The sequence below is a fragment of the Pseudorasbora parva genome, chromosome 21, assembly GCF_024679245.1.
Source record: "Pseudorasbora parva isolate DD20220531a chromosome 21, ASM2467924v1, whole genome shotgun sequence".
In the NCBI taxonomy this organism is placed as follows: Eukaryota; Metazoa; Chordata; class Actinopteri; order Cypriniformes; family Gobionidae; genus Pseudorasbora; species Pseudorasbora parva.
Window position 1 is genome coordinate 32716533 of NC_090192.1, and position 23708 is coordinate 32740240.

Sequence of the window (23708 nt, forward strand, 5' to 3'; positions counted from 1 at the left end):
GGGACCAACCGAACGCGAGCAACTTAATTGACAAAACACACACACACGTCTCACATTCCCACAGAAAAGCTAAGTTGTGTGATTCCTTCACAGTGTCCGTATCAGCCATTACGACATACAAAGGACCTTCATCCCTGCAGATGGAAGTTTCTGTGTTTAAACATTCACAGCCTAGCCTGAAAAGAGTCACATAATTCCAGCAAATTGGACACAGTGATTAGTGCAGGGAGAGAAAAAAAAACAGAGCCCATTCATAACTTCAGCAGTTGGGAGAAACGCAATTATTCCCAGAGGGTTTGACAAAGGGTGAGAATTTATGCCGCAAAAGTAATTTTATGTATGTTTTCTTTATTTGCAAGACATTTGCACAGATCCATCAAACTGTCCTGCCTTGTGCATTCATTTAGGAAATGTCTTTCAACTCATTTGAAAAAAAAGAAAGTGAAAAAAAAACATTGGCCATTTCGTTTATTTCTTTATTTTTTCCCGTCTTCTAGAAAGTTGACACCCATCCCAGAGTGTTTTAGCTCAAGTAATGTCGCTGCCACAATTCTTAGTGTTTTCTTTTAGCCTAGTTATCCAATCCAACTCACTTTTTGTTCATTTTAAATGACGGACTTCCCAACAAACTTATTTAAACACACTTGTTGTTCATACTGTAAATGGATAAGTAATCTGGCACATGCTGTTATTTCAATAGCAGAGCATTTTGATGTTGCAGTTTTTGATTTCTTGTTTTATTTTCCCTTTCTAAAGGATGGCTAGGTTTTACAACTACCAGGCCTGCTTTTTTTTGTTGTTGTTGTTTTTTCAGAACCGTGTGTTGCGTTCCTAAGAATCCTAGCAACTCTTTTGGATGGATGGTATCATTGTGGATATAAAGCACAAATGATGAATAGAAGTGTATAGAGAGTGAGTGTTTTTGAACTATTTATTTTGTGTGTATCTGCTTTCGACAGAAAGTACTAGAAGGCATGATCCATTGGAGGAGAAAGAGAGTATTCGGGCAAGTTTGTCTTTGCAATTTTGCATGACCTGGTATGTTAACTAAATCTGGTGGTGAAATATACCTTGCGGAGACAGACAGGTAACCTTTCATTACGATCATAATCCTTCTTAATAACAGAGCTGTGATGTCTGATATGCCCCATTACACAGAACGGCAAAAGACAAGCTGCTGTTAAACTCTAACAGCAGCCTGAAGATATGGGAATGAACTGCACACACACACACACACACACACACACACACACACACACACACACACACACACACACACACACACACACACACACACACACACACACACACACACACTATATAAATGCTGAAAACATACACATACTTATAAAAAGCACAAAGCAATTTTTTCTTTTTTTCTTTATGCTTTAGTATATGTCATTAAAATATGACACAATTCAGACACTTTTCATTAAGTGACTCACACTAGACTTTCATCATGTAATCTTAATTCTTAGTTAAAAGGTTTAGTGAGAAACCATGGCCAATAAATAATTACATAAAACATTTTATATAGCAAAATAGTTTGATGGAAATACAGTTTTTTTAAGAGATTTGTTTTCTTGAGAATTACATTTTATATTTAATTAGAAACAAATATTGACCTCAAATAGTGTTGCATTATGTATGTCGCGAGAATGCTTTTAGCTTATGCTTTCCCTTTAATTTGATGAAATTTGATTATGTTCAAAATACCCTATAGCAAGTTAGTTCCTATAATGCCACTGAGGAGTTGATTATCATGGATTAGAAAATGAGCAAATCAAAGAGCTGGGCTGTTTGTACTATATTTCATGTGATCTACCAATTTTGGCTAGCAGTGTGGATTAGTGTGAAGCATTTGTATTGTTAATGAACTGTTAATACATAAGTATTCAATCACAAGAGATGGTATTAATTGCACATTATTTGCATTATAACTCACAAATACTTTTTATTTTTAGCTATACCAAAATTAATGTAGGATATTTTTAATTGTATCAATTATATTTAGTTATAGGCTAGTGTTTTTATTATTATTATTTTTTTAAGATTTGGCTTGTGTGTGTGTGTGTGTGGGTGTGTGTGTGTGTGTGTGTGGGGGGGGGGGGGTAGATACTCGTTGACCATCCACAACCACTGACAAAGCCAAATAGGCCTACAGCGCTACAACAAAATGTAATTAATTATTAATAATAAATAAATAATCATATTACTACTAGCTAATACGAAGTTATATGATTATGATTACATCTAATAATATACAATAATAGCCTACATTATTACATTTAACTCAATTAGGTTAAAAAGATAATTATTATGATAATGTTAATGTTTCTTCTAGTCATTGGGGGGAAACTTTATTATTATACATATCTAACAATGATAATAACGTGTATATTTGTCATCATATGACCATCACTGATCATAAGTTATCTTACCTGTACCAGTCCAGTCCGTTGTCATAGTTACGGTCGAAGAAGTGCGGCTCTGCTCCGACCGCGCGAATATCTGGATGCACGCGCAGAAACTCTAGCAGCGCGCGCGTCCCGCCTTTTTTCACGCCGATGATGATCGCCTGAGGCAGCTTCTTACTCCCCTCACCTAAGGAACTCAGTTTACCTGTATCAAAATACGAACCCCTCGTCTCCAAATCTACGTCCAAAGAGTCTGACAGCTGTACGTTTGACTGAAAAATGTGTTTCTCTGCCTCAATTTCAGGTAAATCCTCTTCACTGACACTTTCGAGCCGGTGGATTAATCTGCTGTGCCTCATCAGCTGAGGTCTCGTGGAGGTCCATTTCTGAAAAAGTCTCTTTCTCCCGAGCGACCCAAAATCTTTAAGTTTCGATGCGTAAAATTCCTCCGCCGGACCCGTATCTCTCCTCTCCGTGGGTATACAGGTCCCGCATCGATCCGTGAGACAGTGGAGGAAGTACAGAGATGCGAGTATAGAGAGCAACATGACCGCGAAGGTCTTACAGATGCTCTTGGACGGAGGGTCCGAGAAGACGCGGCTAAATGCCATGTCGGTCCGCGGGTGGCATGAGTTGGAGAGACAGCCATGCTAGACTGGCATTATTCGGTCTTGCCATCAAAAAATAAAGCAGTGTTTGGAGCTCGAGAGCATCAAAGGTGGTTTAGAGTTCGCACGCGCCGCTCTCCAAAAACCCTCGCGCATATGTAAAGCTCGTTATCGTTATACTGTTATTATTCTGAGAATTAGATTAGTGAGATTATTTGAATTAGCCACTATATGTTATAAGCGTGAATCATAAATAGTTCGTTTTAATCCAAAAGAACCGCAGAGTCAAACGTGTGAAAATAATAATAATAAAAAACGGATTTTTTTTATTTTAAAACCCATCCTTCTTCAAATGATTTGGGAAATTCTGATAAACTTTCATAGCACTAGTAGCCCACACGTGTGTGCCTTGTATCTAACTTCAGCATGACGTCACCTGAAGTGACAGACATACCGCGGCCCAATCAGGTTCCGCAAACCTTTCCCAAGCGCGTGTAATTTGCATTGCAGTAACCAATAGGATGCAGGAAGAGCAGGTCAGACCCCGCCCACCTGTCAGTCCTGTCGAGGAACGGTCACGCTCGTGTTCAAAGCAAATGTCACTTTCAGCGCCTGTGGACAAAGCCAAACAAATGTAGGTTTGTAGTTTACGCAGGGTGGTTGTGAAGAATTCAGGAGAGATGGTTTGTGAATAATATAACACCATGCACATATCATTCACTCAAATAAATTAATAGATACATTTAACAGTAACTGCAGTGCTAAGACTTAATAAATCGTAGGCTATAACATTAAGATAAATTCCTTACTAAATCTAATTAGAAATAAGGCCAAAATGCTTGGAAATATTATATAGAATTTGAACTAGAACATTTGATAAGCCATTGGATTGTATGAAACTGATACCTTGTTTGAGCTCTTGTGCAAATGTGTGTTTAAACAGTCATGGTAATGGTTTAATAAGATTATTTCAGACATGCATTACTGCATGGCTAAACCTTTAAACATTATCTCCAAATCTTCATGTTTTGTGGACTTGTGTGGATGGATAAGAGAGAGAAAAAATATATTTTCATTCTATCACAGTTTTCACCCCTATTTATCTCATTTCTTTACAGACAGCCTATGTCACTGACAGATTTCGTAAACATTTGGCTCTTTTTTTCCTTTTCCTTAATCCGTCATTCTTACACTTAGTCCACTTCAGGCCACCAAGGACGATTGTGATTTTTTTTTCCTGTTGTTACCGTATTCTCTTTCTTTTTTTAATAAGGAGAAGAACACAGCATGGTGAAATGAAAATAAAAGCAGCGCATTATTTCTTTACAAGTGAACAAGAACAGAACCAAATGTTTCACATCTGCTCCTGTAGTTTGCTGCATTACCATGAGAAAGCCAAAGGAGTGTTTCAATGCAGTACAGCCCACTGCTTCAGAATGGAGATGGAGACCTCAGTCAAAACACCGGCTTGCTTGTGCCAGATGTCCCCGTGATGAGGACACAATGAAGGGGCTGACTCGCATTTAACAAATCACACCCTGGTCTTTTCGGGCCATCCGCGGGAGAAAGAAGAGGCAACAACCATAGTCAGGCCGCCCTCCTGTGATGCCCCCTGGGTCAAATGTTTTTGCACCACCATTATTTTCATGATAAAGGAATGTGCAGAGACGCTGTTTCTGAGTGGACAGGCCAGTCCACTGAAATTCAAAACACAGGCTAAGATAACTTTTTCATTGCACAATATCATGCCAATGTTTATGTATTTTTGGGTTCTGTCTTTCTCTAAGTGCAGTTTTGTCACTGCAACTTTTGCACAAGTATGTGCCTTTTCCGTTTCTTGAGTAAAACGAGGAAATCTCAGCATAATTTTACAGTGGATTTGGTTTGAATTAAAAAATGTAAGAGCATATAAAAATAATAGATAAATCCCTTTTATCTCTGTTATATTTACCCTGGATACTTAAAATAGAGTGTATTGAATTGCAAAACAGACTCAAGGATTTACAACAAACAATTGCAAGTGTCTGTTGTCATTTGTTTAGAGAGTTCAGATATATCCATTTTGAAACGTAATACGTTTTTTTTTAAGTGAACAGCTGTTATATCTCTTCCTTGTTTTGTAAATAGGATCTACGATGTTTTTATGGTCAGCAGCAAGCATAACCTCAAGTAAACAAAAAGACTGCATGCATCAGAAATGTGAATCCTGGGCCCCCTGGCATGCTGCAGTTTTCTCTGGACAGCTTTATGTGTGGATTTGGGACGCCTCAGCATGAGAAAGACATCTTTACTGTCAGCGCTGTAGGAAGAATACAGGGCAGGTAATACAGCTCACTCATACAACAGCAGAAAAAACAAAAGGTCATGTGAGGTAACTGTTCAGTAAAGCTCTGATTGCTTATTTGAGGCAAGTCCTATTCCAGAAAGGCAGATGGGGGCTGTGATAGATAGATTAGTGTGCCTTATACAATATATGTGAACTTTTCCTGTAATATATGCTTGAGTTAGCAAATGGTTAGGAAATGTATGTACATAAACACATCTGTTGTTCAGACATGCAAGCAAAGTGTTTTTCCGGAAGGATTTTTATTCGGAACTACGGAAATGCAAATAAATCATGCTCTTAGTCAAATTACGATCAGATTTGAAATGCTGCTTAAAGCCTAGATCAAGATTGATTGCAACCGCCTGTGGCTTCTTTACATCAGATTTTATACCTTTTTGAGTGCCAACAATAGACCCTAATGGTAAAATAGATTTCAAAGTGTGACAGTGTTCATTAATAAGATTTGAAATTCCTAATTAAGTGCAAATGTGATTAACTGTGTATGTGCCAAATCTTTGTGATAAGTGTGTGACACATTCCAACCTCTAAGAGGCAGCAAGACTCAATCCAACTTGAGGAAGTTTTGATGGGCAGAATTGAGAGGGAGAGACAGGATGAGGGTCACCCAGAGAATGACTAGTGCATGTAAAACATGAATCATATTATTTGAAAAATATGAGAAGATTCTTAAATGCTTCAAATGGACTCATGGAAACATGATACATGACTTCCACATATCCAGTCCACAAAATAGAGATTCTAGCCGATATAAATTATATTGAAACTTGTTAGATTTCCTGTGTATATCACTCTAATACAATGCACTGGTCAGACTGTCTCTTTATCTCTCACTCCCTCTTTCACATTGATCACACTAATGGGCCTGGCTTTGGAGATGAGTCTTGCAACCTCCTGGTGTGACTCTCATCTGAGCTCTCCTCTACCAGAGGCCCTTTGAGAAGATGACTCAGTCATTAGATGGATTGATTTCTTACATAAACAAATGTCAGCCGTGTTCCCGACCGCTCTGATACTTTGCTGTGGGACCAGAATCATGTAATATCAGAAGTGTAGAGAACTAAACAAGAGCTCCCAGCTCATTAAAGGCCAGGCAGAGTGTAACTGTTCATTTTAAAAGCCATACTAATGTGTGATTTAATTTTGCCAATTAATTAAAAAAATGGATATAGTGTATATAAAATAGGACATTTAATTTGAGGTCAGAGACCCACCGATCAGAATCTCAGCTGACCCAGAAGCTACATTTTCAAAACACGATAACACAAATATATACACCGATCAGGTATAACAATATGACGTAATATTGTGTTGATCCCCCTTTTTCTGCCAAAACAGCCCTGACCCATCAAGACATGTACTCCACTAGACCTCTAAAGGTGTATGGTGGTATCTGGCACTAAGATGTTATCAGCAGATCCTTTAAGTCCTATAATTGGTGGGGCCTCCATTATATATATGGACATAATTCCAATATTATTTTTTGTCTTAAAAGATGATCTCTTTTATCAGTCTACATTTTAGATTGACTAACCAAGAAACATTGTTTTACACCATTCCAGCGCTTAGACTTAATGCATTCCTCCCTAAATGTTTTAAGCTGAGCCAGATCTCATTCTTTACTGCTAATGTGTTAGAATATAAATTAAAGTACAACAAATATAGGAGCACGCCATTCAAATATCTGCTGATTGACAGGTTCTCTGATTTCTCTCAAAGGGTCTGCATAGTTTGCAAGCTAAAGCAGAAGGGATCTCTTTACTCCTGCCTTGTCCACAAGAACTAAGAAAAGTCTGGAGGAAATGACGGAATGCTTTTGCAAAATGGTTGCAATGTGCATTTATACATGTTTCCAAGTATACAGAAGTTTATTAATGAGGTGGGGAGCACTGTGTGTGACACAGGTTTTTATTCATTTTTCTCTTTTACAGTATGACCATCCAAGTTTCCATCTGAGGTGCTCAAGGGATAGATGATAAAATTAGTTTTGGTTTTGCACCCTACTTATTCCATCATGTTAAGACCTCTGAGTTAGTGCTTAAACTGTTCTAGGGAATGCTGGCGTCCCAGTCAGCCACCTGAGTATACACTACCTGCATCAATTCCAGAACAGTTCATCTTTTTTAATTTGATAGAGTATGGAAACCCTGCCTTCTCATGAGCCTTTGACAGCTGAGACAGCTGCATGTAGAAATAACTGTTTTTTGGCACTCGTGTTGACTTGCTGATCCTCTCTCTTTGACATGTGGGGAAAGAAGGTGTACTATTTGTTGTATTTGCTATATTATTATTTGTAACAGTATCTCAAATAGTTGTCAGAAATGTCAGGAAGAGGGAAAGAAAAGTGTGGGAAGAATGAAAAACTGTCAGAGGAGCTTAGAATGCTCTCTAACCAAAGCTGAAATGCAGATTCCTAAAAATACAAAGTAATGCAGAGAGAGCAATGCTATTTTTTATTGTTTCCGATAGACAATCGACTGTCATTTGCAATCAGCATTTTTCATCCTTAAGTAAGAACTTCCTCCCCCACTGATACTTACATGCAGGAAGATCTGACCCGGTCACACGGAAAATATGTAATGAACACTATTTGTTAATGTCAGCTTCTAGCCTAATTCCATTAACCAGGACATAAGCAGAGCTCTCATTTATACAGTTAGCAGTTTTTACAAGACCCAAACTGTATAATTAAATTTCTACCATCCGTGACTTGTTAACATTTGCTAGAGCATGAAAGATACCTTGTTAGCCACACTGCGTAATCAAAGAGTGATGACAAATTGTACTGATTTTGCATCTTGGGAAAGGTTAAGCGAGTTGGCAGTAGGGGGCTTGCTGCTAGTCTTTTGGCTTCCTTGCCTTTCAACAGAACGCTCAATAGATCTTTAGGGCAACCAGACTGAATTGAAATGTTTAGATATGGTTGGCTGTATCATTAATTGTATTACAGTATTATATAATTTTTACAGCTGTCTACTTTATCTCATCTGGTTTTTTTTGTTTTTTTTTTAGCTAATTCAAATAATCTGAAACTAAAAAGACTGTAAAGTCATTCTAATTATACCCCTAAAGTAAAAAGGATAATTAGAGAAAAGTTCCCAACTGCAGAGAGATCGAATCCATTTAAGAATACTTTTGAGTGTGACATCAGACACCTCCAGCAAGTTTAAAGGTTTTTGCAAGTGCCTGAATAGCTCCACTTGTCTCTAAAGTGGTATGTTAAGGGAGGTGCTGATGGAGACAGGGTTTTCTGTTTTGTTTGCTTTAGTGCAGCAGTGTAATTGATACTCTGCAAAATTGTTCTGACCTGTTGGTCTCAGGAAGCATTGTTTTTAAGCAAAAAATTACAGTCTGGCGAAGACTCAAAGGCGACAGACTCTACTTAGTAACTCTGGGTGGGGTCCAGGGTGGTTGATAAAGCTTTTGAAGGTACAGGTTGCACAAGAACGTAGATAAATAGTTTGTGTGTTTGTATGAGTGTGGTCTAACTGATAAGATATGTGTGGTTAAAAATAGTAATTGGAGACAAATATTTTGTTACTTGTTCGCTATGTTCTCAACATCATTAAAGCTTTAAATCTTTTCCTTTAGTTCAGCTCAATTAAGTCTAGTCCTTTAAAAATAAAAAATAAAAATAAAAAAAATGTGAAAGTCTTTAGGTCAGTGGTTCTCAAACCTGTCCTGGAGGACCATCAGCCCTGCACATGTCTCCCTATCTGACACACCCATTTCAGGACTTGTAGTCTCTACTAATGAGCTCATGGGTTGAATCAGGTGTGTTTTAGATGACGGGCTGGTGGTCCTCCAGGACAGGTTTGAGAACCACTGCTTTAGGTAATAGTTATGCTTTTTGGCGTGTGTGTGTGTGTGTGTGTGTGTGTGTGTGTGTATGTGTGTGTCTTGGTAAACACTACATTATGGGGACCAAATGTCCCTACAAAGATGGCAATATCCAAATTGTTTTGGTCCAAATGAGAAAAAAACAGCTTACAAATGCAGATTTTTTTTTTTTTTTTGTGATGTAGGTTCTGGGGATAGAATAAACATTTCGTACAGTATACAAATTTTTATGGACTTTCTATGAAAAGTTCCCATGAAACATGGAAACCATGTCTGTGTGTGTGTGCGTAGACAAGTGGTTTGAATGCACCAGTTCCAATATACACCAAACCAACAGTTTATTTTTCTCCCTTTCATAGTCTTTCCTGTGTTACGCATATGTGAGCAGTCCAACGTGTCCAAATCAGTGGATCTGAAGACAAAATGAATTGCACATCTGAATATACAGTTAGGTATGATGCCTTTTCTCAGTCCCCCTTTACATCCAAAACCCCCTCCCTCCCACCTATCAGACACAAACATAAACATTATAATACATGGCATAGAGTCAAACCTCTCCCACACTCTCGCATATCTCTTTCTCTCACTCTCTTTCACTCTGACACACAAACATATACACACACCTCTATTTCCCTCCTGTCCTCCCTAAATATCCAAATGGTAAGCATTCCTTCCTCCCTCTGCTTCCGCTGAAAAAGCCTCCCTCATCTCTACAGAACCGGACTGTAACCTCACCGCTCATGTTACCACCCCTGGGACAAACAGGTGATAAAATAGGACTCTGGCCATCCAGCTCATCCTCCCGCATCTCTTTTAATGAGCACAAAAAGGGAGAGCTGGAACACAGAATGGACTCCTTCCCTTTGAACACACTAATTATCCAGGATGATTTACACATTTGTTTGCTTGGGAATTTGAAGGGAGGATGGTTCGGGCACCAATGTGAGCCTCTTGTTGAATACAGCGTTGTCTTTAGAGATTAGCAACTGTGAGCTCTTTTTCTGCTCGACCCCCCCCCCCCCCCCCCATTCCACATTGCTTTCACTGCCTTTTTTGACAGCACAGCAAACATTCACCATTCTACAAAGACAGAGAGAAAGAGAGAGAAAAAAACATGATTTAATGAGAAAAAACAGTAGCAATCGCTGAGCTGTGTTTTGAGTACCGTTTGACGCTGCCCTCGCTCCCCCCGTCGTCGCTGTGTCAGTGCCACCTCATTTTGATGGTGCGATAGGGGAGACGGGGCTGCCACCACAATTTGACACAACTAATTTAGACCCAGGCTTTTATGACACCCCAGAATGCATTACCTCGCATTGGCGTAATAATAATGGAGAAGCATCAATCAAATGGACCCTGTGCACACATTGTGCAATAAAGCTTATCTCTGACTGCCACAGTCTGTCTGATTCAACCCGGCTCCGTGACAATGAGTCTGTGTGCAGTTCTCTGGCATTAGCTTAGTTAACACAGCATAAATATGCAGTTTAAGGGTCAATGACATTTTAATAAGCTTTCGGTTGACAGATCGCACACTAATGTTTGGGGAAGTTTGGATATACAGGGTATATAGTTTTGGCACAGGGTATACAGGGTGGATTTGGGAAGAATTTGTTTTGATTATTTTAAAATGGCATGTAAATAACAATACAAATTTAGCATTTTTAGCATTAGCATTTATTTGGATTGTGTTTTTTATTTTTATTTTATTTCTTAAGCGCAGCAAGGCTACATTTATTTATCAAACATATAGTTAACACAAAAAGTAAATCTTTGATATATTATTGTCACAAATATCCACTGAAGGCGAGGTTGATGAACCCAAGTGCAGTCTTTATTTGACTTCAAACTTAAATCCAAAACATTAGACAAAAGGCTTGGCTTGGCATGAATCTAAACATAAACAAACTTAAACCTTAAACTTAAACCTTCACCAACAAGCGGGTAATACATTTAATAACAGACAAAGACACATGGCAAACATAAAGGCTTAAATACACAAAGACTGAGGGCTAGACAAGACACACCTGTGAACAATGATTTACCAATAAACCAATGACAACATGACATGGGAACACAAGACAAGGGTGCACATGGCAGGATCACACGACAAACCAGGAGGTGCATGACAACCCCTGCGTCCCAATTCGCATACTATCCATACTAAATAGTATTCGAAAATAGAATTAGTATGTCCCAAATTGCTGAAAAGAGTGGATGGTCTTCTATTTCCGGTCAGAATTCGAAGTACAGATCGACGTACACTCTAACGGCTGATATTGCCCACAACCCATTTCGAGTTGGACGAGGATTCGATTTGAACTAGAACTTAGAACTAGAGAACTAGTATAAGTAGGCGAATTGGGACACAGCAAGCAAATCCTGACTGTGAACATGATAAACTTAAAAACATGAAACATGAACCACCACCCAAACACCCTGTGACAATTATAGCAATTTAAAATAACTTGTCTGTGATAGATAGCCAAGCTGAATTTTCAGCATCATGATCCTTCAGAAATCATTCTAATGTGCTGACTAATCTCATTATCATCAATGTTGAAATCAGTTGGGCTGCATAATATTTTTGTATAAACTGATGCAGGGTTCTTTTATAAATTGAAAGTTCAAAAGAAAAGCATTTAAATGAAATCTAGATTTGACTTCTTCTTATACAGATAAAATTGCTACAATTATAAGTTAACATGCAACACTGCACTCCTCTTTGCCTGTATTTACAATTATTGATAACATTTTAGATTATGGGCTGGAAGGTACTGCGTAAGTAAAGTTAATTTACAGCATAACTGTAATTATAGTGTAACTATAAAGTAAGTATGTGTAGGTATAAGGGAACAATATGTAATATTCGGGGAATAAAGGGGTAGCTAGCAGGAAAATTAAAACATATATATTTATTCTGTAAATACAGTTTATGAGTATGAATCTAATGAGTATGAATGCAAATTTCCTGTTCCCCTCTTGTTTCATGTCGTTATAGGGTAATTACAATAAAAACACATACATAGTCTGATATCACTCGGAAACCTTTATTTAAAAAAATGTGTTTTTTAAAACAGATTTACAACTTTTATTTGTGTCTCTTGCTTGGCTTCATCCCCCTCTTGTTCCCCTTTTTCGTCCTTGCCACAGATGAATCTTATAAAAGAATCCCATGTCTCTAGCTAGTATTCTGTATTATGTAGGCTAACTGTTACACTGAAAATACAGTGTACACAGAAATGTCCTCAACGTTTACTTGTCTTTTACCCTCATGCTATCGGAGTTGTTTACGAATTTATTTCTTCATATGAACACAAAAAAAAAAAAAAAAAAATCTGATAATGATCATTTGGGTTCCTAAAAGAACAATCCCAATGGATGAAGCAATGTCGTCTGAAATGAAACGATAAGTGTTTGTAAGAAAAATGGCAATATTTTACATTTTTAAACTGTAGACTATCGCTTCCGACCAGCAGTCATCCATGTTTGCATGCAAGGGTTGATTTCACGCTTGACGTAACATGAAGCGCGACGTGAGCGCACCGAGAAACTGGTCATGTGGCTGTCGGATGCTGTCGTTTTTTTTTTTTTTAAATGCTCACAACAGTATACAAACAATAACACAATATATGATAATAGCAATGAGAAACAAACAAGACAAGAAGACAGAGACGGCGGTTCTCGCACGTGTTTCAGATGAAACTTGCGCGAGAGCGTCATGAAAGCTTAAAGCTTCTTCACTCATGCACGTGCTGGTAACAGTTGGTCTGATGTGAGAAGATTAACAAATTATGTACACTTTTCGTACTTACCCTGTTACTACATGAAACAAGAGGGGAACAACAACCACTTTAATTTGCCGCTCGTAGATTCATACTTACCCTGTAACTACACATAATTGCACCTTAATTAAAAATACTTAAAGTATAAATATTTTTTTAATTTTCCTTATACTATACTGGGTAAACCCAGCTTGATCTGCCGGTGATTTGATTTGCCTTGCAACTCAGTCTGGAAACCTAAACATTAATTTCTACTGCTTCTGTTATACTTTTGCAGGAACCAATCACAGACTGGCTTATCCACCTGGCGTGCTATTGGCGGGTTTAACATGATAATGGATAGAGAAGCCATGAGTTGTTGCCCATTAATCACGTCTCTTGTGATTTGATTGGTTGAAGGACTATCCAATTGCATATAGAGTCATTTGAATAATGCTCGTTTATCACGCCTCTTGAGCAGTTGAAAATACAAAGCAGACTCCCCAGACCAATGTCCAATCTTAAATTGAGCTTGTTCTTGTGATAGCCAGACAAGATTTTTAGCCATTTATTCCCCAGATATTACATATTGTTCCAACACATAGTTACACTATAATTACCAAAAGTGATGCTGTAAATTCTCTTTACGTATGCAGTACTGTTCTGGGCCGTAATCTAAAACAATGCCCAATTATTCACTCTTTGTCATGTTTTTTTGACAATGTTCTTTTTTCTTCCTTTTCTCTCCTTCCCCTCTCAAAGTTCTCTTTGTGCTGAGAACAGTGATGTCATGGGCGGTGAACACCTGGAAATCTCTGGAGCTCATGTCACAGTATGTTTAGATGAGACGTATGGAGGTGTGCTGGCTGAAAGCCCTCGGCATAGCAGGAGATGACCTATTTGTTCGAGCTGATTAATGTCCCTGCCTGCTGAACTCAGGGTTACATGCACTGGTTGGTATGGCTGCCTGCTGATAAGTACTGCTCTGCTGATTTTCAGACTACATCAAGCATGCCTTTTCATTGACAAATGTTATCAATTAGGTAAAAGGCATTTGTAATCTGCTTTAATGCCATTATTTTTGTTGAAGTTTTGCCAGTAGAGTCATCAAACATGGCTGCTTTTACCTTTTCAGTTTTGACAGTTTTGTCAAGCAGTTGTAGCACATTGAATGGGATTGTCTTTGAGAGTTCTCATGTCAGTCTGATTTAATTGTTGCCACGACAGGGTCAGAGACCCCCTGCCATGTGGAGGCAGTCAGGTTGGTCTATAAAGGCTCCAGTTGGGCTAAAACAACATTTAGCTTCATACAAGCAAACTTTCCGCCACGCACAGCTATGCCAAGTTCCAATGGTACATTCTTTCTCTAAGCAAAACTTGGCTATTGATCTAAACTGGCGATACACATTGTTAACATGAAGCTCCCTGACACTAGAAATGAATGCAACTAGTATCATTAGCTTAGAGACTTATCTGCTATAGTCATCTGTTCTCTCTTTAAACAACTAGCATCTAAAGCTGTAAATTTCACCCATTCAAACTGCAAAGAGTTTATAATCAGAGTTAAGTAGATGTACAGGGCAATAAGACAGAGTGACTCCAGTCATTATCACTAGGGATATTGAGTTTGGATCCCTTTACGTACAGACTGAGGTACATTGTCTCTGTGTAATTGATGTTGTTTGGCATTAGGTTGAGAGGTTTATCATTAGGCCTCATCCATATTGATCAGTTATGGCACCGACTTAACATTACACGAGTTGTTGGCTTATGATAAGATTGTGTTCGTGTCTGTTTTAACACCCTGTTTCTAAGTAAAATACCAGCTTACAGACAATGCAGTCAAGACAGAGAGCATTCCAGACATACCAGACATCACAAGCAACTTTTTATGTTACTGCGGGGTTAAATGTGGTTAGGCCAGCATAACCTAACATATGTCCGCAGTATGAACCCAATGATGTGTTAAAGAGAACATAGTTTTTCAACATACATTACCATTCAAAAGTTTGGATCAGTACTTAAAAAAAAAAAAAATAAATAAAAAAATAAAAATAATAATAATAATAATAATAATAATAATAATAATAATAATAATAATAATTTTATTCAGCAAGGATGCATAAACTTAATCAAAAGTTTTTTAACATTTATATTTAGCCAGTATTTTAGTTATAAAAAGTATCACAGTTCCCAAAAATAAATACATAAATTATATTTTACATAAAGGATTATGTTACATTGAAGACTGGACTAATGGCTGCTGGCAATTCAGAAATAAGTTAAAATGTGAAATTATATTAAAATACAAATCAGTTTTTATTTTTAATTTGTAATAAAATTTGTTACGATATTTATACAATATTATATACAATATTTGTTAATATAATGTTTGTTTAGACTGTATTTTTGATTAAATAATTGCAGCCTTATTTCAAAAACATATTTTTAAAATCTTACAGACCGCAACCTTAAAAACAGTAATGTACAAGGCGTACAAACTCTTTCAGACTATGTGTCAAAACTTTCCGACAACCATTCCAGCCATATTTAACAATGTCCTGGCCCAGCTAGCCTCCTGTAGCACACCCACATCCCAGCTGTCACAGGGCCTGAGCTTTATTTAATGCCTTGTCTGGAAGTATACGGGCAGCCATAATGCCTGGCTCTGAAATTGTGGAACAGAAGAGGTGTTATATTGGGGGTCTGGCCGGGGCGAGAGTGGCTTAGAGCCTGTCACCTGCAGTGTTCTTGACTTGTCCATAAAGTAAGTGATGATTAGATTGTGGATTGGCCGGAGTGGCTGCAGGGCAGCCTTTAAGGCCTGGGTATATCATATGCTTGGTTTTATGGCAATTTGAGTTTATGTTGGAATGCCTCATTCACACTTTGTTTGGGTTGCACTTTTCATGACACTCTACTTGCCGCCGGTTGTGTTGACCTGTGTAAACAGTACAAGGAGTAAAAGAACAGTTCACAAAAGCTTGATATGTAGTTCCCTGTGACAAGGCAGTAATTGTGTTTTTTAGTTTTCCTAATAAAACTTGTTTGTTCCGCAGCCAAACCCTTCTGGTTTGTAGAACCCTCCAGCGGCGCATGTTTCTGGCCTGATCTGCAGCACTACAGCACTTGTTTTTGGTATTATAACTCTTTAAAGAAACCTTTGGCAAATGTAAGAAACGTGGCATTTGAAATAATGAAAAGCAAAAACCATGCTGAATTGTGAATTTAACAGAGCATAAATCATGGTATGAAAGGAAATTTAAAGACCATACCTAACAATGCCAACTAAAGCACAAACAGTGACAGGGACACTTTGTTCTGTGGGTTTGGGAAAGTTACAATCGCCATGCATATTAAAGACATATGGGGTTACTGTAATGGCTTCTTACATTTTTTAAGCAGGCTGCAGAGAGAAAATTTTATATATACGTGGACCCTTTTGTGTCATTTCTACCAGGCTATGCATTATAAAAAAATAGAACATAAAATTTTTTGACAAAAAGTGTTGTTTGTGCTGATAGATAAGACGTCTTGACATTATGGTCCAGATTTACTAACAGCTTGAGTCAGCGCAAACCCTCTTTAGCCGTTAAAAAAAACTACAGTCAGAATCTATTAGAGACAAGCAATTAAAAATATTACAGGTGGCCTTATTGTACCTTTCCCTTGCAGATGCAGCATGTATGCGTGAGAGTATTTAAATTAATCATGCAAGGTGATTTACTAAGGTCTGCGCTCGTCAATTTACTGGTATTCGTGCCATTGCATTGTTCATTATGAAAATGATCCGGCTACGTCTGTGTGCTTTAATTTACGCATCGTCAGTAGATCACATGCAGAACTTTACAGTCCCATCTATGATTTTATGGGATTGTGCTTCTCACTCTATTTGCCCTGTTTAGTATATCTGGCCCTATATGTAGACTAGCATGCAAAAGTTCAGTATGATTTTTTTATTTAATTTTTTTTTAATTCAGCAAAGATCAAAGTTTCAGCATATCGATCAAAGATGACAGTAAAGACACTGACAATATTACAAATTTTTTCTATTTCAAATAAATAATTTTTTAGCATTTATGTTCATCAAAGAATCCTGAACAAAAGTATAATTTTTGCACTGGTGTCCACAAAAATATTATGCAACAACTGTTTTTAACATTTATAATAATAATGTTTATTGAGCTCCATTTCAGCATACTGGAATGATTTCTGAAGGATTGTGTGACACTGAATACTGGAGAAATGGCTCCTCATATTTATGTTTTAAAATATTAAAATATAGCTATTTATTTTAATAAGTAATAATATATTTTGATTAAATAAATGTAGCCTTGTTGAAAATAATACTTCCTTTAAAAACATAAAAAAGTCTTACTGATCATGCTGACCCCGTAATAAATTAAAATAGATGTATAGATTAGATAAAGACGTTATTACATTTTGACAAAAATTATTACACTATGCACATTTTATTGCATTAATAATATAATACCTATTACATTATGTGAAGTTAATACATTATGAGTTGCTACAAGTGTACATGATGTCCGTCACGTGAAAGATTTTTCTGACACCCTTGTTAATACAGTACACTCACACCAGTTCTGACATTTGCAATGTGTCTGTTGATATGAGGACATAGATTAATGCATTTGTGTATGAACTAAGTTTGTTTGTTCTCTCTTATCCCAAGGTTTGTAAGGAGGGCTGGGACATTGTATGTTTTAGATTTAGCCTCTTGCAAACTCTGTCGTATGGGTGTGTGCTCCTTATGTGGGTCAGGTTTTGTCTACATTTTGGAGGCCAAATGTTCCCAGAAAGATAGTAAAACCTGCAATCACCTACATTGTGTAAACCAGCAGATGGTTCTTAGGTAAATGCAATGTCTTAATGAAATCTTAAAATGCATAAATGTCTATGAGAGTTTTGAGTGGGGTTAGGGACTAGCAAATATTGTAGCTCTGTATAAAAGCAACATAAGTCAAAGGAAAGTCCTCACCATTGTGCTTGGATGTATTCTTTGGTAAAGTACTGTGAAGAACATAGTGCATTTTTGTGTCCATCTTATCTCCAGTCTCCCTGCAGAATCTTTATGCACAAAAAGCATTGCACTCAGCCAGCACATCTTGTGGCACAGAGATACTCAGAACATGTCAGTTCTCCCTAAACAATCGTAAAAGCTTTTCCATCAAAGCTGCTTTGTGTTAGGTCCAGCTTTCCCCTATCACTGTCAGTATTATCTGTCTTTAGAGACTGAGAGGAAGGTGTTATAAACTTGATTTATTGTCAGGATTATTGTTATTATATTTTTCATTTTGAAACTTCTGCAAGTTTGACCAAGGCCACAAGTAGAAGAACATGAGCTCATTAGCTCATTATCCCAAATTTGTTAAAAATTCATGCACATTTCTTACATGAATTGTATGCAATGTAGTTCATTTTTGTAATTTATGTAGTGCCACCTTTTATCCAAAAAGCATCGAATTGTACACTTTTTCAGACTAAGGGCCCTATCATATGGCACAATGTGGCGCCAGGCACGAGGCAAGTGTTTTTTTGTGTGCTAAGTTTCAGCCTGAAGCTGTTATTTTTTCATTTCCTGCGACACATTGTTTAAATAGTAAATGCATTTGTGCCCATTTGTGCGGCCGTTATCGAGCTGGTCTGAAAATAGGTGTGTTTAGGCACATTGTTGGCGCATTGCTATTTTGAGGCAACTGAAGACGACTGTTCAAAACCTGTAAAAAACCGACCTACAAAAACCTGGTCTAAAGTCAATAGTGCAGTATTAAAATAGTGCAGTGCTATTTAAAGGGTGCCAAATATTAAAGGTCCCATGGCATGGATTTTTAAATTATTTTATAATGTTTCCTGGGGTGTACTTATATTGATAGTATGGCTTTTACATAAAAAAGTCACAATTTAGCAATAAAAGGCATTTTTTCTATAATGATATTAGCCTTTTGGCTTGAATGCTGAATTTCAAGGGGCGTGTCTGCTGTGAGACTTCAGTGAAAACATCCACTGTTGTGATTGGCTGACATCTTTTCATTTTAAATGAGATTATGTGGAGGAGGGGGCGTGGTTTAGTCAGACGAGAGCAGCAGCAGCTGCAGCACTGCCAGTCCAGAGACGGAGAGCTGGGGAAAGATTATTGAGAAATTGTTATTGTACCGAGTTGTTGAGCCCAAGTTTATTTTGTTTGTCTAAGAGCTCAGAATAAACACGAGGGAACTTTGCAATGTTATTTCTCTCACAAAATGCTTTCACCATAAATAACAACAAGCACGACATCGACATGAATACAGTACGAGCTTCTGTTGTGCATCTTAACGGCAGTTTGGACAAGTGTGCAGTGTGCACTGCAGATATATGTGTGATTGACAGATCCGAACATTATAAAGTGTTCTTTGATCGTTCTCTGTAGTTTAATCGGTAACGCTTTAGATTGGGGCCCCGAAAAAAACTGCTTAATTTAAGTTAATTTACAGCATAACTTTCGGTAATTATAGTGTATCTATAAAGTAAGTACATGTAAGTATATGGTGTTCCCCTCTTGTTTCATGTAGTTACAGGGTAAGTACAATAAAAACACAAATACAATCTGATATCACTCAGCAGTCATCATGCAAGGGTTGATTTCACGCTTGACGTAACTTGAAGCGTGATGTGGGTGCCGAAAAACTTTGCTCATGCGGATGTCGGATGCTGTCGGTTTTTATTTTTTTAATGCTCACAACAGTATACAAAAAATAACATACAATTTATGATAATAGCAATTAGAAACAAACAAGACTAAAAGACAAGAGACACAAACAGACTTTAATTTACAGCCCGCACATTCATACTTACCCTGTATAAATTATTTGTTAAATTTTTCTGATAGCTACCCATTTATTCCCCAAATATTACATATTGTTCCCTTATTCCTACAAGTACGTACTTTATAGTTACACTATAATTACCGAAAGTTATGCTGTAAATTTGATTTAATTATGCATTACTTTCCAGACCGTAATCTAAAGTGTTACTGTTTAATCATTTAAATAACAAATTTGTTTCATGCTACTAACAGAAACGATGTGAAATTGATGGTTTTAGTCACTGGCTTGATTCACTGATGCATCAAGGCGGCCAGCAGCGGGACTGACAGTTTTAAACGATTTAGAAAGATAGTCTGTGAACTTGAATGATTAGCTACACATCATAAATCAATGATCCCAGATCAGGCATTAATGAACACTGTTACTCACTGTTTGTGGCGGTGTTGTCGAATCCATATGGTAAAGCCTGTGCTGACATCGCGACTGATAAATTGAATCCATTCTCTACTAATTCTCTGGGCGGGCAAAGCAGACGAAGGGGAGGAAACCTTTCCTGGTATGACGTCATAACAGGAGAATTCAAGATCAGCTTGTGTGGGCTGTCATTTTCTCAAAGGCAGAGAAAAACAGCCAGAACTTGGTTTACACTGATCAAAATGTATTTTAAAATTAAAATGTCATGCCATGGGACCTTTAAAAATTAATGGATTACAATTTAAAAGATTTTTATTGTGTACATAAAGATAAAAATGCCTACTTGTCATAATGGATAGTCATTGGATGTATCAGAATTACCTTGTTACCTTATTTGCAGTAATGATGAATGAAACTGGCTACTTATTTAAAAACCCAGTAAACCTGAATATTGAATAGATGGCAGGGTTTTAGCTCCTCCTCTCCAGCTTTCGCTCATAACAGACTAACAGCTGGAGGGGTGTGGTTAAGCATTTTCAAACCTAAGGCGTTAAATTGCAATCATCTGAAGAAACACTTTTTCCAGACCGGAAGTTACTTTTCAGATTTTTATTAAAGGGGGGGTGAAATGCTGTTTCATGCATACTGAGCTTTTTACACTGTTAAAGACTTGGATTCCCATCCTAAACATAGACAAAGTTTCAAAAACTAATGTTGGACGTTTGATGGAGTATTTCTGTGTCAAAAATACTCCTTCCGGTTTCTCAAAAGTTTCGGAGAGTTTTTTCGAGTATGGGTCGGCTTGACGTCGATAGAGCGGAAGGTCCTTGTATGGGCCGTACGGGCTCTTCTCCCGGTAGGGTGCGCGCGCGTGTGACTAGAGCAAGAGAGGAAATGCATGCCCATAAACACTCTCTCAGGTGCAGATCCACTCGTCCGTGAACACTTATGTCGTTATAGTCCGCGCCGTGCTCCACTTTATTCCTATGGGTGACATCAAGCGACTTCAACGCTTCAGCACAGCATTCCGGGAAGGCAGCGCTGCATTTGAACCGATTTGAATGCAGAAATGATGGGAAGCTTCACAACATCGATTCAGTCGCGTCACAAAGTGGATCTCCACGGTCACTGCTGTCACAGGACTTCACCAAATCATACCAAAGAAGTGTGTTTTTGACGGAGCGGTCCCAGCGATAAAGGTTCACAGTCGGTGAGTAAAACTGCTTCAAATGTCTGTGCTGTTGGCTATCGTCGCGTGAGTAAACATCAGTAAATGACACGATCGCTTCGTCATTCAAATGCGCTAACGGACTCTATTGCTGTTCTATGTATAATGTTACTAGTCTGACGTGAAAAACCGTTTTGCTTGCTACTGCTAAGATTTAGTCGCATACAATAATCCATAAACCGAATCATGTCCGCATAAACTGCGAGTAAACACACACAAATGTTGACAGGCCACTAAATACAGTACATACCACAGAGACGGACGTCCTGCTGTTGCTGTTTCTCCTGTTCAGTTTATTTCAGCCTCGGTTTTTTCCTGAAAGACTCGGTACAGCCTATATTTCTTTTATAAATATAATAAGACTAAAGACTTTTCGGAGATATGAAGGATGCAATACTACTCTATAGGTACTCAAGATTGACATGAGATTGAACTGAGTCCCTCCCCCCCCCCCCCCCCCCCCCCCTTTAAAGATTACCACAAATTACAATTGTTTTCTGTGTATTAACTTGCACGGATTAATTGTTCACCCTAAAATCTTTAATATGTGCTAACAAAGTAAATAGGGTCAAATTTAATTTCATGAGGACTTTCACCAGTTGTGTGAATACATACACTATTAAGTATTTAAACTGACTTGTCAGGTTGAGGGTGTCTATATTCCACTATGTAAATAGCTAATCCGCCATGGTGCAAGCACAACTGGCTTTTAAAGGAAATGCGAGATAAGACTCTAATTGGTTTATTGAACCCGATCACACTGAATATGTATGTGCAATATCATAGAATGTGCATATGGTAGGCAGTTTTTCATGTGCATATGATACACACTTTATAGTGCATTATATGCACAAATCCACTACCCCCACCCCATCCTCTCCAAGAGCGTGTCATATACAAGCCATAAAGTGCGTGTCATTTGCACGCGAAAAACTGTGTACCATAGGCATGCCAAAACTCATGTTAGCATACATTCCACAACATTGCACTATTCATACACATTCTCATGTGATCGTGTTGGTTTATTGCACATTATGCCTAAAACACACCCATTACTCATTGATGGAGAAAACTCTTTAAGACCATGCGGCTGATGCGCCAACCGTTTTTCCCATCGTTAAACTAGCAAAAGTTGATTCGGACACACCCTAACTGCAATTGCGCTTTAGACCATGTGCTTAGTTCGTTAAAATAGGGTCCTTATGGGTTTTATTTTCCAGTCGATCATTTATTTTGTTATCTTCTCCAATAGCAGCTGAAAACTAATGAGCTAATGACAACCACATTTTTTCAATAATTGTTGCTTCCAGCTAAACTTCATCTCTTGTGTTTTCTTATGTCACAGCATACAATACAATACTCACTGCTCAAGCCAATATATAGGCTATTTAGAGCTCTAATAAGCTCCAATCCATCTGAATTTGTTTTTAGGAATACGAAACTTTGGACAGAACATGTGGAGCCTTTGGCTGATGTCTCCAAGACCTTAGGTGCAGTATTTCAAATCCTTCTGAACAGGCAGTGGCCAAGAAGAGCAGAGGTGACTACATCACTGATGAATTCTTGTGTTGTAAATTACATTCCTACATCATGTCCAAGCCAGCTAATCCCTGACATGTGAATTTGTACACGTGTCGCTGACCTTTTGATCTGGCTGGTCTGAATGCAAACAGCTCTGGTTATATCTGGAGCCCTTAAGAGTGGGCAACGACATAGAGCTCAGCATATTCAGGGTCTCTTTCCACTACAGTATGTGGTTTGTCTGAAGAGCTGTCAGAGAGCTAAAATGGAGAAGTGGAAGGATTAGTGGTGGAGAAAAAAATGGACATTCATCAGGATGAAGGAGGGACTGAACTGGAATTCACCACATACATTCGTCTTCTGATCTCATGAAACTTCAACAGAGCAAACAACAGAGTGATTTCACAGTGTCCTGGTGCTTTTTTTGGACAGCAGATGGAGCTTAGTGTCACATTATGTGGGAACCTTTGTTTCGGAATAATGTTGGTGTCCAAATTACATGGTAGTTTTCTTTTTCTCAGTACATGCCCTGCTGAAACGACCTGTATAGTGAATTTCCAGTCATAGGCAAGTTTAGATGGTGGACAAGCTCATTGCATTTCTAAAGCTAAAGACCATGGCTGCATTTCCTGATAATGTTGGCTCTTAGCACGCTACGAAGACTCTAAAGGTATAACTTTACTAAAGGTATCCCATTTCTAGGCGTGTTCCCCGAACTATACCTTAGGAGGTCGCTTAAGGTAAA

General features: G+C 38.0%; 1 protein-coding gene across 1 annotated transcript in view; it reads right to left on the reverse strand.

Annotated features, from left to right (window-relative positions):
• Positions 1-3385, reverse strand: part of si:ch211-216b21.2 (heparan sulfate glucosamine 3-O-sulfotransferase 3A1) — a 42379-nt gene extending 38994 nt beyond the window's left edge. The window contains exon 1 of the mRNA XM_067429435.1: positions 2442-3385. Within this exon, the coding sequence (XP_067285536.1) occupies positions 2442-3028 (587 nt within the window). The 5' untranslated portion in view covers positions 3029-3385. The remainder of the gene's footprint in view (positions 1-2441) is intronic.
• Between the last annotated feature and the right edge of the window lie 20323 nt (positions 3386-23708).